At 35.7% G+C, this 16,958-nt stretch overlaps 1 protein-coding gene across 1 annotated transcript in view; it reads right to left on the reverse strand.

Moving 5' to 3' along the window:
* Window positions 1-16,958, reverse strand: part of COL4A2 (collagen type IV alpha 2 chain) — a 167,189-nt gene that overhangs the window by 29,775 nt on the left and 120,456 nt on the right. The window contains exons 28-32 of the mRNA XM_087949238.1: window positions 16,306-16,410; window positions 10,635-10,856; window positions 7,954-8,115; window positions 6,103-6,273; window positions 5,772-5,915 (exon numbers count right to left, since the gene is read on the reverse strand). Coding sequence (XP_087805364.1) covers window positions 5,772-5,915; window positions 6,103-6,273; window positions 7,954-8,115; window positions 10,635-10,856; window positions 16,306-16,410 — 804 coding nt within the window. The remainder of the gene's footprint in view (window positions 1-5,771; window positions 5,916-6,102; window positions 6,274-7,953; window positions 8,116-10,634; window positions 10,857-16,305; window positions 16,411-16,958) is intronic.

Raw genomic sequence — 16,958 nt, forward strand, 5'->3', positions numbered from 1 at the left:
GAAAAACTTTTCTTTTCTCTTTTTTAGTTTTTGACTTTTTACTTTTCTGCCTTTTTCAGGATTTAACAATTTTTTCTTTTTTGTGTGTGTTTACGCTCTTTTCTTCCATTTTTGAGTTTTTACTGCTATCTAGCCAATCGATTGGATTAAGGTATACAAGAACATGAAGAAATTTTATTATTATTATTATAATTATTATTGCCACTATTTGGTTTATTTTTTCCTACTATTTTTATTTGGAATTGCAATTGGTTATTTCACAAGTGGATTAAGGTTTAGAAGAACCTGAAGATTCTGAATTGTCCAAAATGAGTAGGAAACTAACAGCCCCTGGTTCCTCAACTTCTACTTCTTCCTCTTCACCATCTGGAGGACAACGTTCAATACAGACAATGTTACAGCAAGAAAAAGAACAGGAAAAAGTGACCCTACAGATGATTATGCAAGGAATTCAAAATATTCAAATAAGAACAAAGAATATTGAAAAGAGAACAGCGAACATTGAACAAAGAACAGGGAAAACTGATGAAAAGGTGGAGAACATTCAACAAATGATGATGAAGTATGATGAGAGATTCCAAAAAAATTGAAGAAGAAGATAAACAAAGAGATAAGAAGATTGGAGATACTGATAGCAGATTAACTGTGGTTGAACAAGATAAAAGTGGGATGCTGAGATGGGAGATGGACAGATCAGAATTTTATCTCAGATTCCAAAACATAGAGGAAGAAAAGGAACAAAACCTAGCTGAGATAATGATAGAAATTTTGGCTGAAGCTTTGGAAATAACTAAAGAGAAGATGATGGATGGAATAGATGAGGTTTATCGAGTCTTCACAAGATATGCAATGAGAAATAGCTTACCAAGAGAAGTTCACATCAGATTTACAAAGAAAGCCATTAAAATGCAAATATTACAAGTGGCAAGAGAGAAAACATTGAAATATAAAGACAAGGAGATTGTGGTCCTGAAACAAGTACCCAGAAGAGTGAGAGAGATGAGAAGAGAATACCGATTTCTGACCAAAATGCTACTTAAAAGAGAGGTGAATATAGATGGCTGATTCCAGAAGGTTTAATGTTCACACGGCAAGAACAGAGACATAGAATTGACTCAATTGAGAAAGCTGAATCATTTTACACAGAATTTTTTGGAGGGAAAGAGGCAGAGGCAGAAAAAGAAATCTCACTAATTGAATTCCAAGAGGACTGCCAAATAGCGACTGAAAAAGAAGAAGGTGCAGTAGGTGGAAAGGTGGAAGCCAAAGAACAACGTGAACCAAGATCTACGAGAGCTGCTAAACCTAACTACAAAATATAACCATGGAAGAGAAAAAACTGATTACAATTAATATAAATGGACTAAACTCAGCTGCTAAAAGAAGGAAAACTTTCCATAAATTAAAGAAATTAAATTTTGATAATCTGCCTACAAGAAGTACATACCAAAAAGCAACATGAACAATTGTTGATACAGCCAAAATTAGGGAAAATATTTACTTCTTTGACACAATGCAAGAAAAGAGGAGTGGTTTTATACATTAAAGATATTATCCCAGCGAAATTGATCTATACTGATGACGATGGAAGAATACTAATGGTGGAAATGATGGACAATAATATGAAAACACTCCTGATTGCAATCTATGCCCTGAATGGCAATCAAGAAGAATTCTATAAAAATTTACATATGAAAATAATTGAACTGGACTATGCTAATATAGTTATGATGGGAGATTTTAATGGAATTGTAGATAATAAACTGGACTATACAGCACAGAAAACAACAAAGCAAAACAGAAAGACTCTCCCTAAATCTTTTTTTAAAATGGTAGATGAAATAAACTTAAAAGATACATGGAGAGAAAGAAATGCTAAAACTAAACAATACATCTTCTACTCAAATAGACATTTATCATGGTCCAGAATAGATATGATATGGTTGTCAACAGAATTGTTAGCTAATATTCAAGAAATAAATATTGAAACAAGTACTTGGGCAGATCACAATCCAATGACAATTAAATGGAAAGGACAAGGAAGAAGATCTAGATGGATGTTAAATAATACTATATTAAAGGAAAAAGACTTCATACAGTGGATGGAGAAAGAACTGGCTTTCTTCTTTAGAGAGAACAAAAAAGAAGATACATCAATTCAGAATGTATGGGATACAATGAAGGCATATGCCAGAGGCTTGATAATAGACTATACAAGGAAAAGAAATACCATGAAAAGACTAGCCTTTAAGGCATTAGAGGATGAGTATAAAGGACTTGAAAAAGAGCTACAGAAAATGCCACAGAAAAAGGACATTAAGTTAAAAATGGATATAATTAAACATAAAATGGGTCTAATAGAAAAAGAATTAGCACAGAAAATCGGAGGTGCTAAACAGAACTACTTTGAAGATGCAAATAAACCAGGTAGATGGTTAGCATATAAATTGAGAAAGGAGAAAGAATCAAGGAAAATATTGCAATTAATAGATGACCGAGGCCAAGTTTGCTATGGTAGTAAAGAGAAGAAGGAAATCATATGAGACTATTTTTGGAAACTATACACACAAGAGAATATTGATGAGGAAAGAGTTAAACAGTATTTACAGAATGCTAATTTACCCCAGATACCTAAAGAGATTGAAACAATGTTAAAAAGCAGTATAACGATGATGGAGTTAACTGAAGCACTCAAGAAGCAAAATAATGGAAAGGCACCAAGCCCAGATGGACTTCCGGCAGAATTTTATAAAACACTACAAGAATCGTTGAACCTTCCATTGCTAGAAGTTATGAATGAAGTTATGTTAAAGAAGAAGATACCTAAATCATGGTCAGAAGCTTATATTACACTTGTCCCAAAAGAGGAGGCCGATCCATTACAAATCAAGAACTATAGACCTATTTCCTTACTAAACTCAGATTATAAAATTTTTGCTTCAATATTGGCAGAAAGACTTTAAAAATACTTAAACAATTTTATCCATTCTGATCAAAATGGATTCTGCCAAAGAGACAAATTAAAGATAATATGAGAGTAATCTTGGACACTTTGGAATACTACAAGGCACACCCTGAAAAACAAATGGCTTTGATATTTCTAGATGCACAGAAGGCATTTGATGTGAATTGGCGATTCATGTTATTACAGCTGAAACAGATGGGCTTTGCTAAAAAATTTATTCAAGCAATAGAAGCTATATATCATAAGCAAATGGCAAAGGTAATGATAGAGGGAGAACTGACATACTCTATTGATATAAGAAAAGGAACAAGACAAGGGTGCCCACTATCACCTCTGTTGTTTGTGTTAACCTTGGAAGTGCGAAACAGAAATATTAGAGAAGAAAAGGATATAAAAGGGATGAAAATTAAAAAGGAAGAATTTAAGTTGCAAGCATTCGCAGATGATCTGGTTTTCATTTTAGAAGACCCACTAGAAACAGCATCAAAACTGATAGAAAAGATAGAGGAATATGGAAAGGTGGCTGGTTTGAAAATAAATAAAGATAAGACAAAGATTTTGACAAAGAATATGCTATCAAGACAAAAGGAAGAACTGGCAGATCTATTGAAAATTCAGGTCAAGAATAAGATCAAGTACTTGGGGATACACCTGACAGCAAGATGCAGTACACTAAAAGAGAGTGATTATGTTAAACTTAAGCAGCAGATAGCGCTAGATTTGGCGAAATGGGAAAATTTACAACTGTCATTAATAGGGAGAATATCAACAATCAAGATGAATATATTACCCAGAATTTTATATTTGTTCCAAACAATCCCAATAAGGCTTGGAAAAGATTACTTTGAAGATTTAAATAAAATTGTGTTGAAATATATATGGCAAGGTAAGAAAGCGAGAATAAAGTTAAAACTTTTGCAAGATGCTAGAATAAGAGGAGGATTTGGTTTGCCTAATTGGGAGTTGTAGTACCAAGCTACAAATCTGATGTGGGTTAAGGAATGGATAACACTAAGAAATACTAGATTGTTGACATTAGAAGGACATGATCTGTTGTTGGGGTGGCATGCTTTTCTATGGTATAAAGGAACTAAAACACAGGGGTATTTTAGAAGACATTATGTACGGGAGTCTCTGTGGTTAAACTGGGAGAAGACTAAAAGACAATGTTATTTAAAAATTCCAGTCTGGCTATCGACTATTGAAGCATTTTCTTATCCTATAATATATAAAAAGGAACAAACAGTTAGATATGGTGAAATACTTAATGAAAAGGGTGAACTTAAATCTATACAAAAATTAGAGGAACAAGGTATAAAGATGAATTGGTTTTCATATGCGCAAATACATTCAAAGTATGATAAAGACTCTAAAACAGAAGGTTTCTACGATAAACTGACTGATTTAGATAAGATTTTGACAGGTACTGATGAAAAGGTGATTAAAAAATTGTATGGATACTTATTAAACTAGAAGAAGAACAAGTTAAAGAAACAATGATTGCTTGGGGGAAGAATTTTGGATATGGTATTGATTTAGAGAAATGGCACAAATTGTGGTCTCAAAATTATAAAATGACAATGTCAACAGCTATAAAAATTTGTATAAGATGTTTTACAGGTGGCATTTTCCCCCGACAAGAATAGCAAGAATGTTCAAGAACAAATCTGAAAAATGTTGGAAATGTCATCAGACACCTGGCTCATATTACCATATGTGATGGACTTGTGCGGATGCTAAAAAATATTGGACTAAAATCTACACGTGGTTGGAAAAAATGACAAAAAAACATATAGATTTGAAACCAGAGATAGTTTTGTTGGGAATTTTACCTGAAATATATAGTAAAGAATTGAAATACCTGATTGCAAATGTATTAACAGCAGCTAGGATTGTATTTGCTAAAAACTGGAAAAATGAGAAAATACCATCACAGGAGGAAATCATTAAGAAAATATTGGAATGTGCTGAAATGAGTAGATTGACATTTGAAATCAGAGAACAAGATGATAAACAATTTTATAAAATTTGGGATCTGTTCTATCAATGGTTAGACAATAAAACATGGTAATGAAATATGTAGATTCTTAGAAAATAATAAATATATAAAGATGTATTCTTTTTTTATTATATCTACAAAAAGATTGTAGGATAGATTTGAGATGATAATATGAACTGTCATAAAACAAATTAAGTAAAATATGAATTATTTCGTAAAACATGAATGAATAAAAGTATTGTCAAATGATTAACAATGATATTAATACTTGATTGAAAATATGAGAATATATACAATGTAATTGTAATTGAAGACTATAAAATGGAAGCACAAAACAATTTGTAAACCAACCGGCACACTGTATGTATATATATGGAAGATGGCCTGATGTTTTTATGTTTTGTTTGTCTATGTTCGTCTTAAAAACCAATAAAAAGTTATAAAAAAAATACATATTAAAACCCTTTTTTTGATTCTTCTGTTAAAAGAAGAGCAAAATACATACTTTTAAACTTGGCAACTATTCTTCATTTGTCTTACATGGACGTCAAAAGCAAAAAGATACTGTTGAAATTCATACATGGTAAGATTAAAGCTAACATTCCTAAACACATTTACTCGGAGTAAAGCCTACTCAATTTATAGAATTTGATTCTAAATCCTATACTTAGGATTTACACGGTAATTTTTTTTTTATAAAAGGAATTTTCAGTTAAACAGAAGCTTTCTTAAAGCATATTTACAATTACACAAATGTGTCTGTGCATACTGAATAATGTGAGTACCTCATAACACTGAAGAGAATACCTTTTAATCCGAATTCCCCAGATGGCCCTTTAGCACCTTGCTTCCCAGGGAGGCCTTTCTCTCCATAGATTCCCTTCTGTCCTGGCCATCCTTTGAACCCCATAGCACCACTGAAACCTCCAATGCCACGAGATCCTTTAGAACCTTGAATGAAAATGGTAAAAACATGTTTAGGCCTTCAATGGAAATCTGAAGTGCTGAATTTAGCTTTCACAAAGGGGCTTTACAATAAGTGAAAACAATTCACCAGAGCCTAGTAAAAGCTAGTAGTGGCTGAGAAAGGAGTGGGTTGTAATTCTGAGCAGCGATTTTATGCAAAAGTTGTTTTCACCTTTAAGACCTGGGAAACCAGGCATTCCAGCCGTTCCAGGGAGACCCGTTTCCCCAGCCTTTCCTTTAGTTCCAATAAAGCCCTGTCCACCTTTGTCCCCTGGCAGACCTTTCATCCCCACAGGACCAACTTTCCCTGGCTCTCCTGGTTCTCCTCTGACACCAGGGGATCCTGTAAAAAAGAAATAAAAATGAAAGAGGGGTATTTGATTAAAATATAGGCAGAAGAGAGCAGTTCAGTGGTGGTATTCAGCAGGTTCTGTCCAGTTCTGAAGAACCGGTAGCGGAAATTTTGATTAGTTCGGAGAACCGGCAAATACCACCTCTGATTGGAGATTTTACAGTATCCTTCCCCTGCCACGCCCACCAAGCCACGCCCATAGAACCAGTAGTAAAAAAAATTGAATCCCACCACTGGAGCAGGTTGTATAGGTACACTGGTTGTATAGGTGCACAAAAGGCAACGGTAAGGATTCATGTGTTTGAAAAATAAGCAAAGGAAGTGTCTTCCAATAATCGACATTACAAATTAAATCTAAAACCTTTTTTTATTAGGGATCGAGTACTGTTTAATGTAAGGGACACAGTGGCTCAGTGGCTAAGATGTTGAGCTTGTCGATCAGAAAGGTCGGCAGATCGAATCCCTAGTGCCGCATAATGGTGTGAGCTCCCATTACTTGTCCCAACAGTTCAAAAGCATGTAAAAATGCAAGTAGAAAAAAATAGGGGCCACTTTGGTGGGAAGGTAACAGTGTTCCGTGTGCCTTCAGCCATGCCAGCCACATGACCACGGAGACGTCTTTGGACAGCGCTGGCTCTTCAGCTTTGTAGTGGAGATGAGCACCGCCCCCTAGAGCCGGAAACGACTAGCACGTATGTGTGAGGGGAACCTTTATCTTTACCTTTTACTGTTTAATAAGCAGATGGCTCACTCTAAAGCAATTCCTCCCCCCCTCCAAAGACAATTTTAAGATATGTGGACCTTAACTCCTAGAATTGCCCAACCAGCCAGATTCTTCCTCAGATTTCTCACAGATCTCTTAATAATCTGAATATTTAAGTATTAAATTTAAATAATTATATAACTTAATTCAGGAAATTTAGGGTTAGGAGGCAGTGGGGTTTTTTCATGGCAGGAAAGTTTCACATATCTGAAGACAAGGTTAAGGCCTGATTCAATGTTTCAGAAAATAGTTCAGACTAACTAACAGAGATAAAAAAAATCATAGGCTATCTATTTCAAACTAGGATTCCAGTGAAATTTATGCCTCTTAGTAATTACAGTATGATGACAGAAATTGCTATAGCTTTTTTTTTACCTTTTAAAAGCATAGAATGAAAAAGTAGGGTTACTACTTGACTAGATTTAAGAGAGGGGGGAAAAAAACCCCACAGAGATATTTGAGCTATGGCTTTTTAATTGTCTAAAAAGACCTTTCTTACTCTCCAGTGGAATGACACTGAAAACAGCTGAGGTGTGATCTGCCCACAACGTTTATCTGAGAACAAGATGAGGGTTATTTTTCTGGCCATTTGTTTGGGTGATAGGCGCTGAAGAGGTCTGTGAGAACCTGAATGAATAGGGAGATAGTTTAAATCTTTTTTGTCACTGAGTTTTGAGATAGGGTAGATATCAAGAGTGCATCTGTGGCAGACTGACATAGAGGCTACCTTGATATGTTGGGGGTGTGTGGGAGAGGAAGAATAATTGAATGGGGAAAGGCTTGGTATGTCCGCATATGTGTGATACGAAGCGGGGATGCAGGGGCTGCTAGATTGATGCCTATGAGAAAAGCAGAAAGTGATGAGGCTGTACAGAACTTTTGGGGAGAATACTGGAAGAATTTCTCACCAACAAATCCTTGTGAGCCTTTTCTACCCAGAGACCCTTGCTGGCCTGGGAGTCCAGGGAATCCAAATGTTGCTGGTGGTCCTCGGATACCGGTCAGGCCAGTGGGCCCACGAAAACCAGGATTCCCTTTGGATCCAGAGAGACCAGGGAAGCCATCTCTTCCTAACAGAAGGGGATAATAAGTAAACAGGCTTCAGAGAACTTATATGCACAGGTGCGGTGTTGAATTCTTACTAAGTTAATCAAACTTTCTCCTAATGGAGCTTAAGCCATGACTATTTTGTTTGTAAGAGCTGAATCCAACCAAAGACCTACAAATACTAATAAGCTATGATGATAAAACCAGTTGAAAAACATGGCTTGACCATAAGCTTTTAGGTTGAATCATCTCATCACTGACAAGCTGCATATGGTTGAGCACCTCTAGGTAAAGGCATTCTTTTCTCTGCTGGTGATTATTGCTTCTTTTGCTGGAGTAATATGCAATATATCTTTGGTGATGGCAGTGAGCTGCATTCAAGAATAAAAATCATGATCTTTTCAAATTCATATTCAAATGCAAATGCAAACTCATTCCAATTAATGACCGATGCATTTACATATACAAAATAATATAAATGAACATAAAATAACCTAAAACGAATAATCATAAAACCAATTTACTCTAGACTTACACCAATCAAAAAACATGTCTGTCTATCATCTCTCATCTCTCTCTCCATCCATCCATCCATCCATCCATCCATCCATGTACTCTAATCTAATCTTGATTGCACAAAATATAAAGACTACAGTTATGAATGCACACATTATATATATTCACACTTAGATGGCAAGCAACGAAAAGGCTTTTCTGAATATTGGATATTGTTATATCCAAAGATAATCAGATGGCTTCCAGAAAGATTTCTATCCAGATTAAAATAACTTGGAAACAATGACAAATCCAGTTGTTATACTGTAGCCATTATTTAATTGGGATCCTGGTACTCTCTAAACCCAGTGCCAAAAATGCCTCTGGAGAAAAGCCATGAAACTATAGCCTAGACTTTAAACATCATTGTGAAGCTGTTCATTTTCAGGAAAACTATTAACAGAGAGTCCAGTTAATATATACAATTTGGGGGAGTACTTTGTGGCTCAATACTATTTTAAGCTGAAACTTACATATTAAATCGGGAACTGAATTAAACTCTCAGCAATATTTAAAACCAGAGTAAAAAGAATAAGTGGAGGGGTTTTTTTGAAGCTACATTTCAAAAAACTGCATGTGGAATGTGCCGTATATCATTCAACAAGATAGCAATAGCACTTAGATTTATATGCTGCTTCATAGTGTTTTACAGCGTTCTCTAAGCAGTTTACATAGTCAGCATATTTCCCCCAATAATCTGGGTCCTCATTTTACCGACCTGCATCCATAACCTCACATGGCAAGCTGTTCCATTGATTAATTGCTCTCGTCAGAAAATTTCTCCTTATTTTTAAGTTGTATCTCTCTTTGACAAGCTTCCACCCATTACTTCTTGTTCTGCCCTCTGATGGTCTCAACCGCCTCTTCTTTTTGACAACCCCTCAAGTAGTGGAAGACAGTTATCATGTCCCCCTGATCGTTCTCGATAGATTAAGCATACCTAGGTCCCACAACCATTTGTATGTCAGTCCCTTTATCATCTTTGTTGCTCTTCTCTGCATCCTTTCTACGGTCTCAACATCTTTTTTATATCAAGGTGACCAGAACTGGATGCAGTATTCCAAGTGTGGTCTCACCAGTGTGGAGTAAAGTGGTACTATCACTTCTTGTCTTGACACTATCCCTTTGTTGTTTCAGCCTAGAACTGCATTGGCTTTTTTTGACAGCTGCAGCACACTGTTGGCTCATATTTAAGTGGTTATCCACTACAACACCTAGAGCCCTCTCAGTTACTACTGTTGAGCCAGATACCACCTATTCTATGCATTTGTTCTTTTTCTGCCTAAGAGTTGGACTGTACTTTTCTCACCACTGAACTGCACCTTGTTGGCTAGGGCCCAACGTTCAAGTCTGTCAAGATCTTAGGTCTATCTTCTAAAAAGTTAGCTATTCCCCCTCAGCTTGATGTCATCCACAAATGTGGAGTTCCCCTTCTATCCTCCTTATCTAGATCACGTCAGGTTCCAAGTAATGTGACTGTCATTTATGAAGATGCTGAAGAGTACTTGGCCTAAGGTCACACCATTAAAAAAAGAAAAATTCTGGGAAAGACATTCTGAACATTTGTTTGCGTTGGTGCCGTCCAGGCATGATTACTGGGTTTCTTCCCAAAATTACAGATAAGTGCTGATGATGCACCCTGCACATTGTGCACTCAGTATAGTCTTCTGTGAGACTATCTTGTCATTGGAACTATATCACATGATTCCTTTCTGCAGAACCTGTAAAACAGAGATCTCCAAACTTGGCAACTTTAAGACTTGTGGACTTCAACTCCCAGAATTATATGCTGGCTGTGGAATTCTGGGAGTTGAAGTCCACAAGTTTGGGGACCCCTGCTGTAGCATCTTAACATCCCAGTGGCTCCTCCAATACCAAACTCTGTCTTTTCAGCTTTTTGCCACCCTCTTTATTCTAATGTATAAGGCCCTACTGTACCATTTCTTTCTCTTATTATTAATATTTGTGTAATCTGAGCCAGACTTACCTTTAATTCCTGGTAAGCCTTGATCTCCTTGTAAGCCTTTTGTTCCTGGGAATCCAGGTGGCCCATTGTCTCCAGGAAAGCCTGGTGGTGCTCCTAGAACATCACCTGTAAGCCCCTTTTCCCCAAGGCGGCCTAGCAAACCTGGCAAACCAGGATTTCCTTGAAGTCCCCTTTCCCCAGGGATTCCTGGGGCACCTCTGCTTCCTCTGGGTCCAGTGAATCCTAAGCGTAATAAAATGACAAGGGTGATAAGAATCACACTTCAGTCAATTAACAATGAATTACATAAAGTATGGGGAAAATATGAAAATAATCAGGATCCTGAATATTATTAATAAAATGAATGTTCATTCCCATTAGTTTCTATGGGAATATAGTAATTACCAAAATATCTCATTTGCATATAAGTACAACCTAACTATTAATCTGTTATATGAATATTTTCTAGACATGATTTAGAAAAAGTTTTGGCATAAAGGTCTGATCAAATACAGTCCAATAACAACATTTTTTCATCCAATTAAAATTTTCTCAGTGCTTCCCTCCTTTGTTTCCTGAACATGTGAACTGTAATCTGTTGGTACTATAAGCTATCCTTATAGTTAAACTAATTTGCTAAAAAAATACAAGTTATGTTCAATGGATAAAAATGGAGTCAGACTCTGTTATAGATGTATATTCTTGCATTATATTAAGAAATTAATAAAAAGTACCACAAGTACATATCTGAAACTTACCTTAGAATTTGAAAAAAATAAACAAATTTTGCCCTTGATACTCTGCATATTCTTCCATTCCTTAATCATGCAGGTTTTTAACATGTGGATACACATGTGTAATTTAAGGAATTGGAAGATAAAATCCATAGGATTAGAGATTTTATTTATGGTAAACCTATTTCTGTTAGAAATATGCTGAAGAAGTTATCACTAGTTACAACTACCTTTCAAATTTCAAAAAGAAACATATTTCTTTTTAAATTCATGGGATTATGCAATAAAGTATTTTTCATGTTCGAAGAATGAGATATATCAAAAACATCTCTACAATTTTATATAAAACTCTCACGTTGAATAAACAGGTTTTTAAAAATATGAGATTTAAAATATGAATTCAGTGGATTAGTTTGGACCTTCTTATACTATATAATGATAAAATTTACTTTAGCAAGTAATCACTGACTATAAAAATAATTAATACATTATCTAGATGATGTTGAAAGTAATCAACTTGATGTCTATTACCATCGCTAGTTGGCAATATCTAATTCTTCTACATAGAACATTTTTGGGAAAAGGGGAAATATGCACCAGACTATATGCATTAATTATAATGTTTTATTGTCTAGCCCCAAGGAGGGACTTTTCCAAATATTATGAGAGGAAACTCCTCTTCTTCACAGTAGGCAAAAATGCTCCCTAGTGCAGGGGACAACTTCCTCCTCTCCAGATCACACACAAAATAAATTTTCAGAACATTTGTGGAAAACTAAAGAAATAATAGAAATTAACATGGCTCTCGGTCAATCAGCTATTATATGCTGAAGCAAAAAATATAGTTGCTGTTATAAATACATAATCTTTAGATTGAGTGGAAATCCCTATATTTTCTAAGAACAGGAATACTCAATAAGGATCAATTTCTCTGTCAGGAGAGAACAAGTGAATTGTTAGTGAGTTAAAATCTCCTTTTAAAAACTTTATTAGTTAGAATTAAGAGTTCTTTTCTCAGTGGGTCTGTTTAATCTGTGATTCGCCAGCTAAAGAGTAGCTCTTTGCAGACTTCTAGTTTGAAGGGCTTCGGTGACAGACAGAAATCCGCGATCGTGCGCGGTTTCTGTCTGGGCTCGCTGGTGGAGCGCCCCGAGCCGGCTGGTTTCGGGGCTAAGCCACCCCGTAGAGGTGGTGAAGAGGGGGGAGACCGCCAGCAGGGTCGAGGAGAGCCGCATCTCTCCTCTTCAGCTGGCCATTACTCCCTTTCCCGAAGGCGGTTGTAGCGGTGGTCAGAAATGGCCACCACAAAGAAGAACTCGACCGGAAAAGAATCTGCAGGAGGAAGATAAGAAGTGAAAGTTTTGGCTGACCGGGTTAAATTGTAAAAGCAACAACCAAGGTACCCTGGAATTTAAACTTACAAAAAATAACATCGCTCCCAAAGAAAAGTCGGAAGCAGCGAAGGAAAGTGAAAAGGGAAAGGTTTGGCTTTTTTTCCCTTCTCTCTCCTTCCCTATACTGACAACTAAGAGACTTAAATAAGAAATTGGAAAAATCCACTTTGACATCAATAGGCAATTAAGCTGAAAATAAAACAAAATGCCAAAGGGATAATAAATCTGGACATTAAAAACTTTCTTTTTCATAAGCAGGAAGGGAGAGAAAAAGAATAAGGGCAGGATCTGGAAGAGGGAGGAGACTGCCTGGAATTAAAAAGAATCTAAAGTAAAACTTCAACAAGACTTCTAAAAGATACATTTTAACTGAAACATTGCAACTAAATAGTAACCCCAGGAAGAGAAAGTGAAAAAAAAAAGAGCAAAAAAAGAAACAGCTTGCGTGTATTTGGATTATTTGGTGATCTTTGGATTTTTGGTTATTATATTTGAATGACTAAAATCAATTGGGTGGTTGTTTAAAAATTTATACAATGGCACCACTTCTGGATGAATTGAAAATGGAACTTAAAAAGTACAAAGAAGATGCACAAGAAGGGAAGGGTTCTTTTGGCTTCATCTTTCAATTCTTAGAAATGGAGATTTGGAACTATGAGAAACAACAAGAAATGACTGCAAAACAAGAAGACTGGGATAAAGAAGAAGCCATCTTTAATGAACAAGTAATTCTATGTGGGGAAGAAAAAGGAAATGGGGGAAAGAGAATGGAGAATTTAAGACTTAAAAACACAACCAAAGAAAAGAAAAATAATTCAAAAAATAAGTACAATACTGGAAAACAACAGAAAAGGGGAATACAGAAGAGAGAAATGGAGGTAGAGAGACAAGGGGGTAAAAAGGGGAGAGAGAAGAAGAGAGGGAAGAAGGAAAGGAAAAGAAGTTACAAAGGACTGGAGCAAGATATAGAGAAACAGGACCTATTTAGAGATAATGGATGAAAATCTAACTGAAAAAGGGATTCTGTAAAGGTACATAAGATTGTATTGTTATATTAGTAATAGAAATAACTTTAGAAAATTGGAAACAACGTATGATTAAAATAAGGTATAAAATAGTTAGTGTAATTTAGTAAAATGTTTGTGAATAAAATAAGTGAAATAAAATAAATGAGAAAATTGAATTAGGAAGAAACGGGAACATTTTAATTAGTTAATGTTTTATAAAATATAAGTGAAGAGGGGGGGGGGGAATTAACTATGGAAAGCTTATAATTGTTCCCATAGAAGTATGATATTTAATTGAAAAGTAATGTTAAAGATGTTAAGACTTTAATGAATATTAATATTAATGATAGAATTGAATTGGAATGGAATGTTGTTTTAATTATATACATTTATAATTTTTTTCTTTTTTTAAGAATACAGTGTGTATTTTAAGAATGTACCAACCAGAATCCGAATAGAAGTTATGTATTATATTGAATGTTACAACTTTAGGGAAAAGATATAAAGGCGTCATACTCCAATCAGTAACTACAGGAGAAATTTTGTTTAATGAGAAAAGATAATAGATAATTGAAACAGGACAGACAAAAAATATAAATACAATGATCTGAATTGAGATGAGATAATTAAAATAAAATTGAGAAAATTAAAAGAGGGGAGAAGCTATGCAGAAAATGTAAAATAGTAATAAGATATGGAATAGAACATAAAAATGAGCACGAACCTGAATTTGTGTCTGTACGAAGAAATGTAACCCGGGATTATGCTGCTTTCAAAAAAGATGTTTTATTTGTATTTTTTTCTCTTTGTGAAAACTCAAATAAAATTTACAAAAAAAAAAAAAGAGTAGCTCTTTGCTTCTCCTCAGGCAAATATGCTTGCCCAGTCTGGTATAAATCAGCACACTCTAGGAAAGTACATGTTTGTTGAGGTAATTCCCCATTAGGAGAATGAGCGCATACAGGGAGACGTAGTGAGAGAAGTGTTGGAATAATACACACACAGTACACAGATACACTGTACAGTAAATGTAGGTTTTTACTTCCAGAAACGTTAAGCAAAGTTCAAACACAGTCCAAAGTCATTCACAAGTAAGGCAGTCAGTAAGGTAAGGCAGTCCAGGGATAATCCAATAACAAAGTCCAGTGTCAAAAACAGTTCAGTATCAGACTTACATCAAATCCAGGAATAGCAGTCAATTAAGAGGAACGGCAATATTCTCCAACAGAAGGGGAAAAAAACTCACTGAGACACACTCTCTTCTGAGACTAGCACTAAGACAACCCAGGTTTCTGGCTCCATCTTATGGCCGTTTGAGAAACCACACCTAATTACAGTTTTGCATTTTCTTAAAGATACAGTATTAAAATGTCTATCCTGGTTTATATATTTCCAACCCAAATACCCATTAGGTGACTTATATTCCTAACAATGTTGCTCTGAATGAATGCAGGGAATGGCCCATGATACGGCATACCGACTTGACTGAAGACTGACCTTTCTCTGTTCTATCACTGACCTTTCTCTGTTCTATTAAAAGTATAAAGGTTTTCCCCCTCAGATTCTGAGCTGTGCTATTTTAGAATAAAGATTTTTCCTCAGGAAACTAACACGCAGTCAACTATATGCTTGACATCACCCACCTGCACGCTTAGAAACCTACTTGTATTAGCCAATTACTGCATTGTTACTATGCTGTTATCCTTGGGGTAAACCAATCATTGAGCTTGTATGTATAAGCACACTGCTACATTTAGAGTATAATAATAAAACACGGTTGACCGAGAGAGAACTTCTGAACTCAGGAGACACTTGACTCAAGAATCATGTGTACATGTCCTTGGTTGCAACAAATGAAGCCAGCAGAATTATTACTGGATGCCTTAAACCTACCCCTCTTGAGAAGATCTACCACCTAGCTGACATTGCCCTGCCTGCTGTTCGCAGAGAAGCAGCAGCATACAGAAAGAGTCTTAAATCTTCTATATTTAGGTAACACCCTCTCTATGGCCTACAACCAGTTTATCAAAGATTCAAATCCAGGAAGAGTTTTCTTAGGTCAACAGAAGACTTCAAAGAATTTGAAAGCAGAGTGGACCTATGGAAAACTACAAAGAACCAACACTGGAAGAAGCCAATGGAGGAGCTGGCACCTGGGCCTGACAAAAGCTGGGAAGTATGGAAATCGTTGAAAAGACTGCGCATGGATACAACAAGACACTTTGAACAAATGGGGCTACCCGGTGGCTTCTGCCCTTTGCGATTGTGGTGGCATGCAGACAACAACACATACGTATATCTGTCCTTTGTGTCCCGATCAGTTTACACTTGAGGACCTCATGGCAGCATGACAGAACACAATTAACATTGGTAGTTTCTGGGCAAGATCTGTTTAATTTGTATATATTTTAATATTGCATTTTATATTTTAAATGTTCTGTCATATAGTATGCCTTATTTTAATTGTGATGCTTCTGACACAAACAAACAAACCAGCTAAAAGGTGAAATATAAATCCTATCCAAATATCTGCAAGTAATGGTTAGTTTTACAGTACCTGGTGAACCTGCACCTCCACGACCTTGATCCCCTTGAAGTCCTTGAGGTCCTTGAGGTCCATGCAAACCAAATTCACCAGGAATCCCTTTTGTACCCTTTGCACCTATGATTTGAAGATGTAACATGTATATTTTTATTTAAAAAAACTCATTAGAGGAAGAAAAACTAACTGTGGTTGAATGTAGTCCTGATTTCCAAGTGGGAGGGAGTGTGTTCCAGAAGAGCAAGAGACAGCAAGGTTTAGATAGTTTGTGTGGAAGAGAGTTAAAATTGCCCCTCCCTAGGAATTATCAGAGTATATGTTCCATGGTATATAGTAAGTAGTCCAGTTGGGCAATATTTCTGTTTATAGGTGAGGAACAAATAAAGGCAACTGCTTAGAAGAATACCAACATGTTTTTCTTGGTTTTTGAAAACTGACACTAATACAAACTAACAGAAAGTAAGTAGTAAGAGAAAGAAAATAGCTGGAAAAAGAAACAGAAAAGCACCAGGTAAAGTAAAAGGGAAATTTCATAAAGAAGTGACTTCTATTCTTCATCACAACAAATACGTTTATAACTCTTCACCCCCTATTATAATGTTACGAAGAGATATCTCTTCTTTCCATAACTTACCCCTTTATAAGCAAATCCATAAAACTTCAACTTT

Source organism: Notechis scutatus, chromosome 1, assembly GCF_049901735.1.
Source record: "Notechis scutatus isolate UNSWTSFEM ecotype Mainland chromosome 1, rNotScu1.2, whole genome shotgun sequence".
Lineage (NCBI taxonomy): Eukaryota > Metazoa > Chordata > Lepidosauria > Squamata > Elapidae > Notechis > Notechis scutatus.